General features: G+C 48.3%; 1 protein-coding gene across 2 annotated transcripts in view; it reads right to left on the bottom strand.

Moving 5' to 3' along the window:
• SAMD4B (sterile alpha motif domain containing 4B) overlaps window positions 1–17772 on the bottom strand; it is a 37311-nt gene extending 19539 nt beyond the window's left edge. Inside the window, exons 1-2 of one of the 2 annotated variants that reach the window (XM_030299750.1) lie at window positions 17698–17772; window positions 3694–4096 (exon numbers count right to left, since the gene is read on the bottom strand). In XM_030299750.1, the coding sequence (XP_030155610.1) occupies window positions 3694–3889 (196 nt within the window). In that variant the 5' untranslated portion in view covers window positions 3890–4096; window positions 17698–17772. Of the gene's footprint in view, window positions 1–3693; window positions 4097–14707; window positions 15076–17697 lie in introns of those variants that run through there. The other variant, XM_030299751.1, reaches the window with a different exon arrangement.
• Between the last annotated feature and the right edge of the window lie 830 nt (window positions 17773–18602).

Here is an 18602-nt window from a genome sequence, read left to right as displayed (position 1 = left end):
GAGCATCATCTCTCAAACCGTCCAGTCAGCAGAAGAACTTGGATATGTGTTCCCAGGCCCATCCCCTCAGGATTCTGATTTCAGGGGTTGGGTCAGGGTTGGGGCGGTGGGGAGGCTGGGTTTTAAGAGTCACTTCCCTCCCACCAGGTGATGTGGACAATGACGCAAGTTTGGGAAACACAAGGGAATGGGAAGCCCGTAACAAACAAGGGAAGAGATAAAGCCAGAGGATGCACAGTTCCTCCCACAAGGTAGGCCTCTAGGCCCAGGAAGAAGCTACTTCCTTCACAAATAAGGCAAGGGGGCTGTTCTACTTGAGGGAGGGACCGAGACAGGAGACACTGGCCTCCTTAGTCTTGGAGCCCCCATGTCTATTATTATTATTATTATTATTATTATTATTATTATTATTATTATTTTAGTGTTTATTTATTTTTGAGAGAGAGCAAGCAAGTGTGCACGCAAGCAGGGCAGGGGCAAAGAGAGGTGGGCAGAGGACCCAAAGCAGGCTCTGTGCTGACACCAGTGAGCCCAATGTGGGGCCTGAACTCAGAAACTCCAAGATCATGACCTGAGCTGAAGTCGGATGCTCAACCGACTGAGCCACCCAGGTGCCCCAGAGTCCCCATGTCCATTAAGAGTCATTAACGGTCTGTAGAATTTGCCTCTGTGACCACTTCTCTCTCTAGTCATGCTCTGCTCTAGTCCTGGCAGGTTTCCTGCTGACTCTGATATACACCATAGCCCTCCTTCTCTCATTCTAAGTTTTCCCTACCTCTCCATCTAAGTACCAGCTTGTTATATATTCTTGCCATCTGACCTGGGGCTGCGGCTGAAGACCTTGATTCCTATTTTCATTCATCAGTGAATTCGTTCCACATCAATTCTCAACCCTGGCTAGGCATTACCCCCAAATCCCAGTGCAAACCATCTGGGATGAGCATCAGGTTCTTGGTATAAAGGGTGCCGTGTCTTTTTAAGGCGATGTGGTAACCAGGAATCTTTTACATCCACATCACTTCAAACTAGCAGTTCCACAGAATTCTAGGAATTTATCTTAGAGATGCTTAAAGGGTACTCATTGCAGCACTGTTTGTATGAGCGAGACCAAACAGACCATAAAGTAGAGCCTCCTGGTCAGGAGCAAGAGCTCTAAAGTCAAATTCCAGTTCCACCTGTGACCAGTGGTATGACCCAGGGCAAGTCACTAAACCTCTCCAGACCTCAGTCTCCTTGTCACTAAACCTCTCCAGACCTCAGTCTACTCATCTATAAAATGAGGGAACAGTAAGACTACCTTACAGAGCTGTTGTGAAGACTAAATGAGTAATAAACGTAAAGAACTGTTTGATACCCAGGTAGGCCTCTATAAATACCTATTCTTCCTATTACGCAGCCATTAACAATGAGGCATATACATGTGTGCTGGATATGAAATGATCTTCAAGTTACACTGTTAAATGAAATTGGTTAATATGCACAGTGTTCTACTCTATATATTAAAATGATCTGGGCGCCTGGGTGGCTCAGCTGGTTAAGCAGCCAACTCTTGGTTTCAGGGCTTTGCGCTGACAGCGTGGAGCCTGCTTAGGATTCTCCCTCTCCCTCTCCCTCTCTCTGCCCCTTCCCTTACACATGCTCTTTCTCTCTCAAAATAAATAACTAAATAAACTTAAAAAAAAAAAAAAAAGATCAAAACAGGGGTGCCTGGGTGGCTCAGTCAGTTAAGCATCCAACTTCAGCTCAGGTCATGATCTTCAGGCTCGTGGGTTCGAGCCCCATGTCAGGCTCTGTGCTGACAGCTAAGAGCCTGGAGCCTGCTTCGGATTCTGTGTGTCCCTCTCTTTCTGCCCCTCCCAAACTCGTACTCTCTCTCTCTCAAAAATAAATAAAACATTAAAACATTTTAAACAAATGATCAAAATAATGAAAAAGCTGAAGGGAGACTATGTGCATACTCATACATCACAGAATCTCTCGCAAAACATACACCAATTGGGAAGATGGAAGTATGGAAGGGAGGAGATCTCACTTTTTACTTTTCATAGGGTTTGATTTTACAAGTTTTGAAAACAAATGCAAAAATTAAACATGCTCTAATAAATAGAATAAACACCACTGGTGATTCTGAGATACAGACAAGATTGGTACTTAGTGCTCATCCAACTGCCTTCACAGGATGGGGTGGTAGGGAAGTGTGACAAAGCTGCATAAGAAAACGGCCTGCCCCACAAGAGCCCTACTTGGGGGCACAGCCATACCACAACCAAGAACTCCTGCCACCGATGTCAGAGCAGAGATGAGCCCTCCCTGGTGTGGAGGGGTGTGAAGCTGCTGAGTTCTGAGCCTGCTGTAGTCTTGCTAGATTCTTGCTCTCACTGTCTGCCAGAACTGGGACTTAAAGCCGGTGTGAGTCCTGGCCCGAGGAGCCACCTCACCCTATAACCATGGTGCTTCTCTGACTTATATGTAAATATTTGGAAAAATAAAGGGGATTGTTACGAAGGCAATGGGCCTGGGGAGATGAGGGAAGCCAGGCAACTCTGTGGCTCCTAGCAGCCCATGGGGATTTCCTTACCTATGAAATGGGGAAAATAACAGTACCAATTTCATGGGGTTGTTGTGAGGACTAAATGAGTTATTCACAATAAAAACAATTGACATTTACTGAGTGTTTACTACATGCCAGGCACTGTTCTCAAAGCTCACAACGACCCTAAAATGTAAGCATAGTTACTATCTTGGTTTTAGAGAGGAAGAAACCAAGGCTCAGAAAGTTACTTTGTTATATTGCAAATGACAGACCTGGGATCTAACCCTAGACAGTCTGACCCTAGAGCCACTAAAAAACACTGCTTTCCAAGTTAGTATATAAGTACAGCCAGTACTTGGTGTGTCGTAAGGGCTTAACGTGAGCTATTATTATGGGGGAGAAGGTGGGAAGGGTTTGGATGCACTGACACGGAGCCCCTGGGTCCCCTTTCCAGTTAGCTTCAAGTATGCACGAAATGTCCTCTTCTCTGGCCTCCATCTCTCTCACCCATCACTGAGGTCAACAGCTCTCCATCCCGCCCTGTGGAAGCCTAGAGGCCAGAATGGCTTCAGCAGTGTGTCCTGAGAGGGTTCTCTGGCCTGACTCCTGTTTATGACTGGGGCCCCTGAGAGAGTTCTAGAGAAGCCTGGCTCACCAGGCTCCTGGTACACACTCTACTGAGTGCTTAGGGAACTGATATGGACTATACCTAAATTCAAAATTCTCTTGAAGCTATTTATGCCTTAAGTCCAACCTACCTTTGTGCCTACAGAACAGTTTAAGATTACTTGTGAATTTCTAAAATTCTCTCCTAGCTCTGGTGTCCCAGAGCTTGAGAAATGACTTATTTGTTCAGCTTCCAATCCCCTTTTGTAAGTAATGACCTTAGTCCCTTCCTCTCAGTCGCCCAGACAAGCCACCCTATATAGCTCTTCCTCTGCTATAGGTTGTTTCCAGTTTGCACTGCCATCCGCCAGTAGCCCCTCATTTCATGCCTGAGGATATCTGGCAACAAAGCCCCAGGAGACCAATGATGATGACTTGGGAGGTCAGGGACTCCCCCTCCACCAACAAGCTGAGAACCCACATTTCTCAGCACATTGTGGGGTGGGCCTCCTCAGCCCTCTGATATCTGCTCCTGTTCTGGGGTGGAGACTCACCAGCACTGTTGGCCTCCGACTCTAGCAGGTGGATGTCATTGCAGTCCGCCAGCGAGTGCTCCAGGCAGAGCTGCAGGAACCGGGCCTGGGTGCGAGTGACCCGCTTCAGAAGTGACAGCAGGGCCACCGTCTGCTCACACTCATTCCAGCCCTTGAACCAGCCAGCGAGGATGCCCACCTGGTCGCGGAACATCATGGTGCCGGGCCTGGGGCCAGGGTGGGGGGGACGGCGGTGGCGAGGGCCAGCGCCGTCACATGGTCTCGGCTCAGAGCTCCTGTTACCTCTCCCTTGAGGGCCAGGGCTTGAGGATGTTCCCTGGCGTGGTGGCAACGGGCGGTGGGGGGAGGAGGAAACCTGCTCACATCGGGGGAGGTCTTGGTCCAGCCACACCTCTCCAGGCTCCTAGAAAAGGAAGGAAGGTGGTCAGACAGAATGAAAGGGCTGGAACTGGCCTGGTGAATGCAGGTTGAGAGGGTAAGGAGGCTTTATGCCTTCCTCTCCTAGGGTGTCTGCTCTGCTGAGCTCCTGGGAGAAAGAGGAAGCCAACACCAGACACTAAACCAACTTTCCCACCAATCTCCAGATGTAGAAAAAACACCTGATTGGGACTCAGCAAGACTAAGAAGAGGTTGCCCCTCAGTCCTAGCTATCAAAGGGCCAAAGGAAGCAGAATTAAGTTGGTAGGATTTTCCAGCAATGGGAAATAGGAGAGGCTGCACACTACAGGGAAAGATCTGAATTAATGGAAACCTGGCCTTATGTGACATGTGACCCCCAGCACATGCCCTGACCTACCTCTTCTGAGAGTGGGAAAGAGTGATTGCTCACCTGCTAAGAGGACTCCATGGAGTTTACATATGTCAATCTAAGACTCATAAAGCTAGGATGTGAGTGGGTGGTGACCTCAGTGGAGATCTCGAGTATGCAGATAGCTAAGTGATCAGTAACTGCCTAGGTGCCCAAGGGTAGGGGCATGGACAAAGGCTTTTTCAAAGATTTGGGGGAATCTTACCTCCTTCAACCCAGCTCTGCCACTCTGGAAAAGGTGCAGCTCTGATCTCTAAGATCCCACTCATCTCTGCTCTGAGGTGAGTCTCCCCCAGACCTCTTCTTCATTCCTCTGAAGGCTACCCTGACCCAAGTCCCCTGGCTTCCAAAGATGCCTGTCATCCAGACTCCTAAGAGCACGGAGGATGCCAACTTGAGAAGGGTCACATCCAAAGTAAAAAACTCCCAAGCTAGAAAGTGTCCAAATTCCTCTCTTGGATGGGAACTACACAGGAGCTGTGTTAACTGGGCAGACAACAGGCCTATTCTTCAGTTGACTGATTTCTGGACACTACTCCGAAGCCTTTTTTTAAGTGTCTCGAGCTCCAGGTCTCTACTCGCATTTCCTGGTCTGTCCCACAACCAGTGCCTTGGCTCTATCCCCAAACCACATTTGGCTCCACGGACTGAGAACTCCACACAAAGACCCACTGAACTTGCTGGGCTCATGTCTTGCCACCTCCCTGAACTTCCATCCTCTTGCTGAAGAGCGCTGTGAGGTGCATCTGACAATGGCTATGACTCACCTGGCAGATCCTCTCTGGGACACCTGAACAAAGCAAACTGACCCAGATGTCAATCCCTTTGCATATAAGGGCAAGTGTAGGGGAAAATGAAATCTTTTTAAGTTTACTTACTTTTCTGATTAATCTCTACACCCAATGCGGGGCTTGAACTCAAGACTGTGAGATCGAGTTGCACGCTCTTCCAACTGAGCCAGCCAGGTGCCCCAGAAATCTTTTTATTATTTTTTATTTTTTTTTAATTTATTTTGAGAGAGAGAGATGGAAAGAGAGAGTGAGCATGCATGTGCAGAGTAGGGGCTGAGAGAAAGGGAGAGAGAGAATCCCAGGCAGGCTAGGCTCCCTAGGCTCCCTCAGGACAGAGTCCAATGCGGGGCTCGATCTCACAAACTGCGAGATCGTGACCTGAGCTGAAATCAAGAGTTGGACGCTTAACAGACTGAGACACCCAGGCACGCCAAGACATCTTTAAAAAGGAATCAAATGTTGCTCCTGGCTTAAAATCCTCCAATGATATCCTAAACTAAACCTAAACTAAAACTGAATGGACCTTGGTCTACAGGTCCCTGCAAGACTCCTGTGGCCTCTCCAATTTCATCTGGTACAAGTTTTCTATTCACTAGAACTCTTTCTTCAGACCTATTTATGGTTGGCCCCTACTTGTCACTCAGGTCTCAGCTCAATGTTACTTCCTCAGAGAGAGCTTCCCTGACTATCGGATTTAAGGGGTCTGTCACACTATTTAGGCTATTTCTTCTATATAATTTGACACCCTCAGATATTATTTATGTTTGTTATTTCTCTTTCCACCAAAAAGCAAGCTACATGGTTACCCAGTGCCCAGAATGGTGACTGGCATACAGACGGTTTTCAGTATGTATTTGCTGAAAGAATGAATAAATAAGGTGAGCATGGAAGCCACAATTGGGATTTCTACAGCCCTGGAGAAGATGACAGAAGGAATGGCCCATAGGATGGGAAACAGACTTGGAAACTCTGTCCTAAGAGAAGTTTGAAGGCACTGAGGAAATTTCCCCGGTGGAAGAGAAGACTTAGAAGGAATGATATAGCTGACTTTGAATATCTGAAGGGGTAGCACACAGGAGAGGAATTAGATTTGTTCTTTTGCTCCAGAGGAGAACCAGGGTGGATGGCTCTAAGTGAGAGGGGACACGGGAAATGTTGAGAGTCAAGAAAATTCAGTTCTAGTCTTGCCCTAGACACTGATTCACTTTGACCTGGAGCTAGTCCGCTTCCCTTCTCTACAATGTGTAAGATAAGGAGTCAAACTGGATCAGACACGACAAATGGGTTTTACCTCACGGGCTAACTCCCAACGACTGGTAGTGGCTGGTTGGGGCACTATGGTGTGAAGGATCCAGAAGAAATGAAGCAACAGGAGTATCCATCAAAGGGCAAGGATTAATCAATTGGGGCACACCTCATACAAAGAGATATTAGGTAGCTATTAAAAACATGCTTGATTCTGATAGCATACAAAAAACATAGCATGTTTACATCTATATATAGTGTTTGATCTTTCACCACCAACCTGCAGGGCTGATCATAAGCTCCATGGTAATACATACAATACAATGCCATTTTCATAAAAAGAAGATAAAAAGCCATACAAAAATCCTTACACACCTCATTATATCTACATGTGTATGTGTATAGAGAAATGTGTATAAAGACACACCCTAGGCCGTTCGCATTGGTTTACCTCGGAGAGGAGGAATTATTAACAGTCTCTTTATGTAACTTTGTAGCACTTCACTAGTTGTAAGTAAACACGTATTACTTCTATAATTTTTAAAGAATTAAAAAAAAATTTTTTTTAAGGCTGCATTCTACTATCTGGCTCAGTGAGAAAGAATACTGTGACTGATTATCAATGTTTGCCCTGGATGCAGGATGGATGAGTGGTAGTTCACATGCCTGAAAAATCAGTTTCTCTTCCTACCTCCAACATTTTGTGGATTTCAGCCCTAAGGAGACAGCATCTGCCTTAACATAAGGAAGAATTTTAAAATAATATATCTATCCAAGAATGGAACTGGCTGCCACGTGAGGAGGTAATAGCTCCCTGGCTGCTGGAAGTGGTCAAGTGGAGGCTACATGAACATCCCTTGGGAGTGGGAGGGATTCCTTCACTGGGTGGCAACTCATAGGATAGAAGGACATGTTACTATTTCAGACAGAACATTTGTGACGAGAGGTTTGATATGCCAACAACATGTACGGCAAAAAGATGACCAAATCCACAAAGAGACCAAAGTTGTGCACACTCTTTCCCATAAACTTTTTCTGGGTTGTTAGTTTTCCAAAGCAACAGCACTGTGCCTCCCAAATAAGCTGACGACCAGAATCCTCTCCCAAGCCAAATGCTATAAGCAAAGGTTTGGGACAGAGCGGGGTCTCAAATATGACACTTATTAAGTCCAGGTTTTGAATGAAGCAGGCTTGTGAGGACTATGGTGAGTTAGAAAGCACATACCCTATCTAAAGGGAGAAGTCGTGATTTTAGCTCTAATCAACTGCTGCCATGTGGGAATGTGGGTCCAGTGTTGTTAGGTTTTAGATTTTTTTTTTTTTAAGGGGAACCGGAAATCTGGACTTTTAAATAAAATTTCCCCTATTTTTAAATATTGGAAACTAATTCACATTAAAACAGCAACAGTGAACCACCATGAGGAACAAACAAAGCACGTGGCCTGCAGTCCTTGGACCAGATGGACACACACTGGGAAAAGACCAGAAGTCTGTGAACTGTCCTTCCCTCAGGCCTCTCTGGTTTATACCTTCAAGCTGCCCAGTTGTTCAGGGAACATGACTGGCAGAGAGGATCTAGTGCCCAACAATGGCTGTGACAGTCCTCAGTAAACACTGGGGGCTTCAGAAAAACAAACAGTTGCTTTTAGGACAGGAGAAGGATGTTGGGTATTTGTTCTGGATGGTGACTAGAGAGGAGAGTGATATGGCTTCTTCCGTCAAAGGGCCAGAGGTCCCCGGCTACCTCTTTTCCTGGGTGGTTGGCAGCAATGAGAAGGGGAGACCTCGGTTAGTGACATGGGCCAGGAAAGAGGCATCACGCTGACTATTCCAAGGCACCTTACACTGTGATGGATTTTGGTGGATCTGCTGCCAACCATCCATGCCCATCTTCTGATACCAGCCCCTGAGTTCCCTTTGGAAAATTAACTGTCTTCCTTGGCTCCAGAAGTAGACATGGCAAGTCCACTGGTCAAGGAAAGTCTTCACTGGACTTCTGCTGGAACCATTGAGGAAAAGAAGTTCTCCATTAGGGTTGCTGAGATTATACATCGCCTGATGTTACTGGCTGCCCCTTCGGCTACCTCAGTGAGAGAGTGCCTCAGAATGAAGCCAACACAGATGAAAGCAGAGTCAAGAGATGAGGGGACAAAGAGGGAGACCTGTTCACATCTGAAGATCTGGATCCAACCTGGTCAGACTGAAGCCACCTCACTCCAGACTTTTCAGTTATACGGACCAATAAATTCCTTTTGGGCTGATGCCAATTTGTGTTTCTATCACTTGAAGTTGGAAGAGCCTTGACCGCTCCCATACAAAAACAGAATTCACCACTGCTCTGATCTCTTTGTCATTGTGCGACAAAAAAATGACTCCCTGCCTTTGAGGAAAGACACTAGAGGGGAATTTCATCGGAAAAGTTCTCAAACAGCCCAACTTACTGCTGCCATATTTGCTCTCTAAGGGACCAAGTAAGCTTCTGTGGAAGCATCTACCAATCCTGGAGGGTGGAAAATAAAGCCAAAATTGGCTAAGAGGTTTTAGGAAAAATTACTCACTAGGCTCCCTTCATTGGCTTCAAACAAGAAGCAGCCCACAGATAGGAGGTGCCTCTGGAGCCAGCTCTCCTCACTTGGAACCAGCACTGTGGAGTCAGATGTAGCTGAAAACGGGGCTCTCCTGCTGACACTTAACTTGCTGTGTTGACCTTTGGCAGGTAACTCAGTTTCTTCTTCAGTGAGGCTGGTTATAAGAATGAAGTGGAACAATGTACGTAAAAATACCTACCATGATGCTTGGCATGTCTTCATATACCATATATCGTGTCATGTGCCAGGCCCTATGCTAACAGCTTTCTGTGGGTGAGTTCATTTAATTCTGAAAATAATACATACACTATACCTTACACATATATGTGACATACGCATATATTACACGCACATATGCACATATACATGTATAACACTATTCTCATTTTATAAATGAAGAAACTGACACACAGAAAAAGTTAAGTCACTTGTCCAAGCCTACACACAGCTAAGCTGAGATTTTCAAGGTCAAACAGTCTGGTTTTAGAAGCCTTGCTTGTTCCTAAGAATATTATAGCCTCCTGTAAATTCCCTTCCATTGCCTAGGAAAGCTGGGTAACAGGCACACCCATTAATGCCAACATCTCTGGATGAATAAGGGGGTTCTATTAGCCTTCCTACCCATTCCTAGCCCTTCTACAGCACACGCTGTAGTTACCTAAGGTTAGTTACCTAAGGTTAACTCACCATCCTGACCTGAGCAAGAACAAGAGAATGTCAGATGCCAAGGGAGCTCAACTTCTCTTTTGTAAAAACTAACCATTATTTTCAGAAACTCCTGAAATATGTACACAAAATATGCATACTATTGCCTCAGCTAAGAATGAGGCTTTTGTATGAACAGTCCTGGGGAAGGGAGGGAGAGGAGTGGAGAAGTCAGGGGGGCCTCCTGGAAGATAAGCATAGCCTAGGAAGCTGTGGGAAACCCTGGAGTAGAGAAGCTGGTTCCCTCTCCCCTTGCCCCCACGTATTGCTCCCTTTCACTCATCCCACGCTTACAGGTGTTGACCCTTCCCCACTAAAACTCTATCTTTAGCTCTTCCCTTTCTCTATACTTGTATCCTCTCACTTGGATGTAATCAACTCCTATAGATTCAACTATCATCTCTCTGTGGACAACAAAGAATTTCTTAAGTCATCTTTGACTCCTTTTTCTTCCATACGATCTAGTCATCTGGTCTCGATAATTCTTTTTTCTTAACGTTGGCTAAACATGCTATCCTTTTTCTTTCCCAAAACTCAAGTGGCTCTGGGACCAGACTGTCTGGGTTGGAAACAGAATCCTACCACTTACTACCTGTGTAACTTTGGGCAAATGATTTCACCATGCTGTGTCTGTTTTCATTTGTAAAATGGTTTTAATAACACTACCTACTTTCATAGAGTTGTTAGCTATTATCATCATCTTGTCACCAATCCCATCAAGTCCTGTTTTCTCTATACACCAAACATATCTATTTCTCTTATTTTTTACTACCATCACCATATTCAAGTCACTATCCTTTCTCATCTGGACCAATGTAATGCCTCCTAATCCACCTCCTGCTTCCATTCTTACCCTTTTTCTCCTTGCAGAAACCAGTGAACATTCTTAAACAAACAAAAAAACCCAAAAAACAAAAAAAAATCCAATCATGTCACTGTCTTGCTTTAAAAACCCTTTAACAGGGGCGCCTGGGTGGCTCGGTTGGTTGAGCGTCTGACTTAGGCTCAGGTCATGATCTCGCAGTCTGTGAGTTCGAGCCCTGCGTCGGGCTCTGTGCTGACAGCTCAGAGCCTGGAGCCTGCTTGTGATTCTGTGTCTCCCTCTCTCTCTGCCCCTCCCCCACTCATGCTCTGTCTCTCTCTCTGTCAAAAATAAACATTAAAAAAAAATTAAAAACCCTTTAACAGCTTCCCAAGTCTCTTAAGTGAAAATATAAATTCCTTACCATGGCCTACAAGGCCCTACATGATCTAGCCTCTGTCCCCTCTCCCTCACACTTGTCTCCTTGTTGTTCCTTGAACACATCTCAGGGCTTCTGCCCTTGTTAACCCCTCTACCTGAAGTTCTTCCCCAGATCATCACATGGCTGGTTCCCTGTCTTCAATTAAATCTGGATTCCCGTGTGCCCCAATCTTCCTCATCTCCCCAGTAAAGAGTTTTTGGTCTGAAACACTGAAATCAAAGGCTGCAGCTCTTCCAGAAACACTTAGATTGTAAGATCCATGGGGGAAGGAAAGACTGTGACTGTATTATTCACTGCCATATATTTAAAAAAATTTTTTTAATTTTATTTTAGAGAAAAAGAGAGAGAGCACATGAGTAGGGGTGAGAGGGAGAGAATCCCAAGCAGGTTCCATGCTCAGCGTGGGTCCCGGAGCTCAATCCCATGATCTTGGGATCATGACCTGAGCTGAAATCAAGAGTCAGATGCTCAACCGACTGAGCCACCCAGGCGCCCCATTACATTTTCAATTCCTAACCTAGCACCTGGCACATAGCACATCCTGAATAAAATATCTGTGAAAAAAATTTTCCACCTTGCAGCAGTCCTTTCTCCACCTAAAACAATGTTTAGATTAGCCTTACTCCAAGATCGTCCCACAACTTGGTGCCTTCTCATCTTTCAGGTTATCAGTCTCGATTGTCACCTCCTCAGAGCCCAATTCTGACCTTGAGTATAGTGGCCACAGGCACCCTCTCTTCCATACTATTGTTTTAATTCCTTCATAGCATGTATCACTGATTTCTTTTGTGTATCCTCTCCACCCACCCCCATCAGAAGGTAAGGGCCATGAGTTCCAAGACCTTGACTGTTTCAGTCACTGCTCTATGTCCAGAACCTAAAAAAGTGTCTCCATAAATTGTTTAACTGCTGGAGTTGAGACTTGCATACTCTATATACTGTTGTTCTGTAACTTGCTCTCAATCAGACTGTATTCAACAAATTTACACTAAAATAAAACAAAACAAAACAAAACTCTACCCAAAGTAATTTACTTAACTCTCTCAAAGTTCAGAGTCCTGAAAACCCAAAGCTGAGGTACAGGATTGAATACCACTACTCCTGGATTCCATTACCCTACCCTGAGGCTACCACCAAACCTGGCCAGTCACCTCTTCCTTGTCTCTCTCTCTCAGTGAGATCCCAAAGGAAAGTCTGGTTGGATGGGATTAGCCATAAACTCTCTCTGGATCCAAACGATCACAGACTGGAGAATGACTGAGGCTAGAGAACAAGCAAGGAGGGGAACGGCCACCAATATCAGAAAGCTCATAGGATGGAATCACAGCAACCTCAGTTAGCAAGAGAATTAATTCCAGGGTACAGAACTCCAAACATGTCCCTGAGGATCTTCTGTTAGTATTTCACACTTACTCAAGGAAGAAATTGTTTTCAAACTGGGGCTTTCGGGAAAGAGTTCTCTTTCCGCTAAGGGTGTTGAGGTAGGATTAAAGCGTAGGGTTGCTGAAGGCCATCTCCGTCACCACAAAGTAGAAACTTGTTGAGGATGAAGACACTCCTTGTAAAAATGGGCTGAGATTACTGAGAAGATTGTTTTAACTCCTGGATGAAGCTAAGACTGAAGTCATCCTAGCTCTGGACTTTTTAATAATACAAGTCAATTACTTCATTTTTTGATTAAACTAGCTTGAACTAAGGTTCTGTCATTTATGTCTTTAGAGTCCTGGCTGACGTGAACCATTTATTTTTTTTATTAAAAAAAAATTTTTTTTAACGTTTATTTATTATTGAGAGACAGAGAGACAGAGAGCGTGAGCAGGGGAGGGGTAGAGAGAAGGGGAGACATAGAATCTGAAGTAGGCTCCAGGCTCTGAGCTGTCGGCACAGAGCCCGACACGGGGCTCGAACTCACAGACTGCGAGATCATGACCTTAGCCGAAGTCGGTCGCTTAACCAACTGAGCCACCTAGGTGCCCCGAACCATTTATTTTTGATAACACTGAGCACTTATATGCAGGACACTGTTTTAGCTACTTCATGTGTTAACTTATGTAATTCTTATAATAACTCTAGAACATAAGATACCATTATTGCTTTCATTTTTTAGCTGTGAAAACTAAGAGTCAGGGAAGTTAAGTAGTTGTCTAGGTCACAAAACTGGTAAGTGACAATGCGGGACACAAATCCTGTCTGGCCCCAGAGTCTGCATACTTAACTTATACTATGCTATAATGCCTCCTCATTGCACCCAACCCTACCTGAACAGAAAATCCAACTCTATGACTCATGGCACTATCATCTTGGGATGGACAGGGTCCAGAAACCTTCTATTTGTGCCACCTGTCCTCAACATTTATGAGGTTAGTTGTAGTTTACCTAGCTCGTAGGATTCCCTATGAGGAGCATGAGATGAGAATACATGTGAAGCATTTAAACAGTAACTGGCAAATAATTACTCAATGAACAGTAATCATCGATATTATCACTCTACGGGTCACAAGAGTATAGCTGGCAAATATAATAAAGATGGAAGAGATCTGTTTTCTTTCATCTCTGTCCTTTAAGTGAAGAGAAGAGATGCCATGAGTGGGAGATGAGAAGCCCTTCTTATCTTTGACCTATTGCAAAGCTGTTACCTCTGCCTGGAAGACCACTCATCATTGTCCCAACTCCTGTGGAACACCACCGAGCCCAAATACCACCTTTTCCATGACGTGTCTTTCCAGATAAAGGGCTCCTTCTTTCACTGCCAAATTTCCACAGCATATAATTTGTACCTCATGTTCTGCCCTGTGTACCTGCCCAACCCCTCTAATGTACTGTGAGCTCACTGAAGGCAGGCCCCAGTGTTTATCCTGTGATCTCCATTTCCCCTTCTTGACCCCAGAGAGAAACAGAATCCCTTGGAGAAAGCTGAGAGCCCCAGACTTATAAAGACTTATAAAGGCTGAGGGAGGCTGAGAGGCCAATGAGGATGAGGTGAGGCAGGTCACCAAGCATAGGACCTAAGGTAGCTCAGAATCAGGAGGGAGCACAAAGAAAAGTCCCTCAGATAGCAGTGGGTGGGGCACAGAGCTTCTTCTAGGAGGAGAGGCAATGTGCGCTGGGTACAGGAAGAAGACAGGAGGGGGTGGGGAAGGTGTATACAGCCTGAATGGGGAGTGAGATCTGAAAAACTTAGAGATTTCTGGCCAAATGCAGAAGAAAGAGCTACCCTTCTCTAATGATTCCCAATAACTTACAGAAGGCAGATCCCACTTTGTGGGATTCAGAGAGAAACAAGACACATCCCAGTACTTTCTAAACTTGCAGCCCAATGAGGGTGAGTGGACGAGTACATGAACAACTAAAGGGAGAAGGTGAGTAGTGCTCTAGAAGGGAGGGCTCCGGACAGTAAGACACAGAATGAAAAGACCTGAAAGTGCCTTTAAGGGAAGGTGCCTATGCGGTGAGGAACAGATGGAAGATTGGAGATGGACACATGTGTTGAAGGAGACAGCAATTTGAAGCGAGAACACCAAAGGCTGGGGTATGGTGTGCAGGGGAAGCCAGAAGGTGAAAGTGCCGAGGAAGACCTGAAAGGAAACTATTCAAAGGTAGAATATGAAGTAATTGCTCAGAGGATGGGGTAACCTTTCAGGGTAACCAGAATCCTTCCAAGGAGGGGAAGAAGACTTCCTGGACGGCGGCTATTTCCCACAGGCGACTCTTGGGAAAATGAGGATGGGCAGCAGTTCGGAGGCACACCCGGAAGCCTCTTTCAGGGGGTTTTCTGTGGGGGAAAGGGAAATCCTCTCACAGGACAATCATTCTCAAACTTGAGCATGCAGCAGAATCACCAGGAGGGTTCCTGAAAACATTGCTGGGTCTTACGTTCAAGTTTTCTGATTCTGTAGGTCTGGGCTGGACCCGAGAATGTGCGTTTCTAACCAGTTCCCAAGTGATATCGGTGCTGCTGGTCCAAGAACCACACTTTTAGAACCACTGCTATAGGGAAAGGGATTTTTTTTTAATGTTTATTTTGGGGGGGGGGGAAGTACAAGTAGGGGAGGGGCAGAGAGAGAGGGAAAGAGAGACTTCCAAGCAAGCTCTGTGCTGTCAGCGTGGAGCCCGATGTGGGGCTTATCTCACAAACAGAGGATCATGACCTGAGCCGATATCAAGAGTCGGAGGCTTAACTGACTAAGCCATCCCGACGCCCCTAGGGGAAGGGATTCTTTAGCGAGGAGGCCCTCAAAGGGGAAAAGGAAGGAGAAGGCTGCTGAAAGGAAAATGGGACGAGTCCTCAGGAAGTCTCTAAGGAGGGTGTTAAGGGTCGCTCAGTCTCCAAAAGGAGGAGTCTGTGAGGAGGAAACCTAAGAAAAAAGGTCTCTGAAGGTTGGGATTTCAAGACCTGAGGCTGTCTTTGAGGATCTTTTTATTAAAAGGAGACATGGAGGCTCCTGGAGGGGAGAGGACTGGAGGATGTTGGCGGCCTCTGAGGAGACAAGGAGGCTCAGATCTGAGAGGGACCTCTAAGTTGATTTCAGAGGAAAGAGAACGGAGGAGACGAGAGGGTGCAAACAGGGATTCTAAAAATGGTAAATCGGATAGGGTCCTGAATGGGGATGCCACAGAAGGAAAACGAAGGGATGTTCCAAAGAAGTCTGAAGAAAGTGCTGGGGATAAGGTTGCTAATACAGGGCAATTTCGACGAAAATTCTCTAAAGGGCGTCTGCGGGAGGTGTGGCTTTCTCAGAGAGATCTTGGATGTACTGGAGCACGATGACAGGGGTCTTTTCAGGAACTCCTCAGAGAACTCAGATGAGGAGAAACCTCTGAGTAAAGTCTTCGAAAGGGTATAATACGGGAAAGGTGGGTCTTCTGAGTGGAATGGGCGACTGTCAGGGCAGAGAGCTTTTCAGAAAGAATTCTGGGACTTTCTAAGAGCAGGAGCTCAGTTATTTTGAGGGAAGACTGAACGGGGAGGGGGGCTCTAAAGGACCTGAGAGAACCTGTGAGGAAGAGTTCAGGGAGGGAAATCTCTAGGAAAAGTGTCTTAGTATAACGCAGGGGGTCTTGGAGCAGTGATTCAAGGGCTTCTGAGGGGGGTGCTAGAAGGGTCTCTGGGAGGGATTTCAAGGGCTTATCTCAATAGGAGGGCTTGAGAGGCTGCTGAGGTCTCTGAGAAGATGTGAGGAGGTCTTGAAAAACTGCATCTCACAGAGGTCATGAAGAGGGTCTTAAGATTTAAGGGGTTCAAGGAGGTCGGGGGGGATTTTTAAGGGTTCTCTAAGGAGGATTCTAGAGAATATCAGAAACTACAAGGGACTTTTTGAGAATCCTGAAGAAATCTCTGCAACATGTGGTGTAGTTTACTGGGAAAGATTTGGGATACATAAAAGCGGTTGTGGAAAAGGCTTTTGGAACATGGGATCGAAATTCTCCACAGAGATTTCAGTTAACCTCTGGAGGAGATATTTGGGATAAGTGAGGGAGGTCTGCGGGGAAGATTCGTAGGGTATGTGAGGGTGATCTCTAGGGCATTTTGGGGTGGTGAGACTTGGGGGAACAGAGGTCTTTGGGAGAAACCCTTGGGATCTGTGGAAGGATCCTAAGGGACGACTCCATAAAGGGGGGAGTGTGTCTGAGAGATGGCTGGTGTGTGTGTGTGTGTGTGTGTGTGTGTGTGTGTGTGTGTGCGCGCGCGCGCGCGCGCGCGCGCGTCGGGGGGAGTCGTCTGGGTGACTTTTGGGGACCTGAGGACATCTCAGGGAGTCTCTGAGGAAGTCTTTCAGGGTACACTGGGGACGTTCCAAAGGACATGGTGGCGGGGAGGGGGCTCAGAGATTTGGGGGGCCATGAGAGGAAAGTCTCCCAGGCGATTTCTGGTACGGAGGTAGGTAGGAGGGAAAATTCTCGGGGACGTGTGACAGGGAAGTCCGGGCAGATTGTGGGGATATGCGAAGTAGGTGTCTGGGGGAGATTTCTGGAATGTGCGGGGTCTGGAGGGGCTCTCCGGGAGACTGCAGGAGATTTTTAGGGCTTACGAGGGAGGCTCGGGGAGGAGATATGACACACATTGTTGGAATAGACGAGGAGTGGCCTCCGGGGAATATTTCTGGACGGAGGAGGAGGATGGGGGATCTGGGGCCAGAGGAGGGGTTCGCTGAGGAAGATTTCCAAGACCTACGCCGGTGTGTGGACAGGACTGTGGGGAGGTAAGGGGGGGGGGGGGTCTCTCGGAAAGATTCCGGGCCGGAGGAGGGGTGCGGGTTTCCAGGGGGCTCGGGGGCAGGTTTCGGGGCGCCGTGGGAACGCCCTCCTGGGAGGTGTCCGAGGCAGACCTGCGGGGGGTGGGGGTCGCGGGGAAGGTCCCCTGGCCCGGCCCCTCGCGGTCCCCAGGGTGTGAGGAGGGTTTCGGAGGGAAGCGTCCCAAGCGGCCCCGGCGGGCGACTCGAGGGTCGGGGCTGGGGGATTCTCTCGAGGGCCGGGACCCCCGAGGCCCGCGCTCGCCGCCGCCCCGCGGCTCGGGGTCCCTGAGGGGGCGGGGCCGCCCGCGCGGCCTGGGGCGCCCTGAGGTGAGCCCGGCGCGCCCCGACCCGCCGCCGCCCCGCCGCCGCCCGGCCCTGCCCGCGACTCACCGCCTCGGCCTCAGCCGCCGCTGCCGCCGTTCGGGCCTCGTCGGGCCCCCGCCGCCGCCGTCGCCCCCTCTCCGGCCCGCGAGCTCCCCTCCCTCCTCCCGCACCGACCACCGCCGCCGCCGCCGCCGCCGCCGCCGTCGCGCTGCGTCACCGCGCCGTGCGTCACCGCCCCTGGCCCCGCCCCGCCGGGGCCGCCGCGCGCCGGCATTAGCTCACGCCGCGGTGACGAGCGGCGCGCCCGCCAACGGGCGGCGAGGGCAGCCCGAAGGGCGGGAGGTGTGCGCGGAGAAAGGCGGGGTCCCGGCGGAGAGGGGAGCGCCGGGGGTTGAGCGAGGCCCAAGAGGCCCGCCCCCTGCGCGGTGGGATTGGCTGGCCGCGGGGCTGACGGGCAGGCGGCCCCGCCGGGGCCTCGGGGCCGGCGGGCGGGGAGGGGGCGGGGCGCGCGCGGCGTTGCCACGGGCAACGGGCGCGGCGGAGCCGGGGATTGGGCCTCCCGGCCCGCAGGGGGCAGTCTCGCGCGCGTCTCCCTCAGCAGCCGCTAGCTAAGTCACAGTTCCTGAACCTGGTGATCCGGCGGGCCTCCCCGCCGCTCTTGCACGCCCGGCCTGAGGCCTGGGCCCAGCTGGGCCGAGCCGCCAGGTTACGAGTTGGCGCTCAGGTTTCTGGAGTCTCAGCTTTTACCACCGCAGCCCTCTCTGAGCCTGTTGCTTCGTCTTTCAATTGGGACTAGGATTGAAAGAGACGATGCGTAGAAAGCGCTTGGCACAATGGAGGCCGTCAACAAATGGGAGTTGTTGCTTTGACTATTGTAATCTGTTCATTCCACAAACTTTCCTGGATCTGGTGACTAAGCGGAGCGGGGGCCCTCACCCAGAAGGTGACAGAGAAATGGCTTGTTAGAGGAA

Source organism: Lynx canadensis, chromosome E2 (assembly GCF_007474595.2).
Source record: "Lynx canadensis isolate LIC74 chromosome E2, mLynCan4.pri.v2, whole genome shotgun sequence".
Lineage (NCBI taxonomy): Eukaryota > Metazoa > Chordata > Mammalia > Carnivora > Felidae > Lynx > Lynx canadensis.
This window is presented reverse-complemented; position numbering and strand designations above follow the sequence as displayed.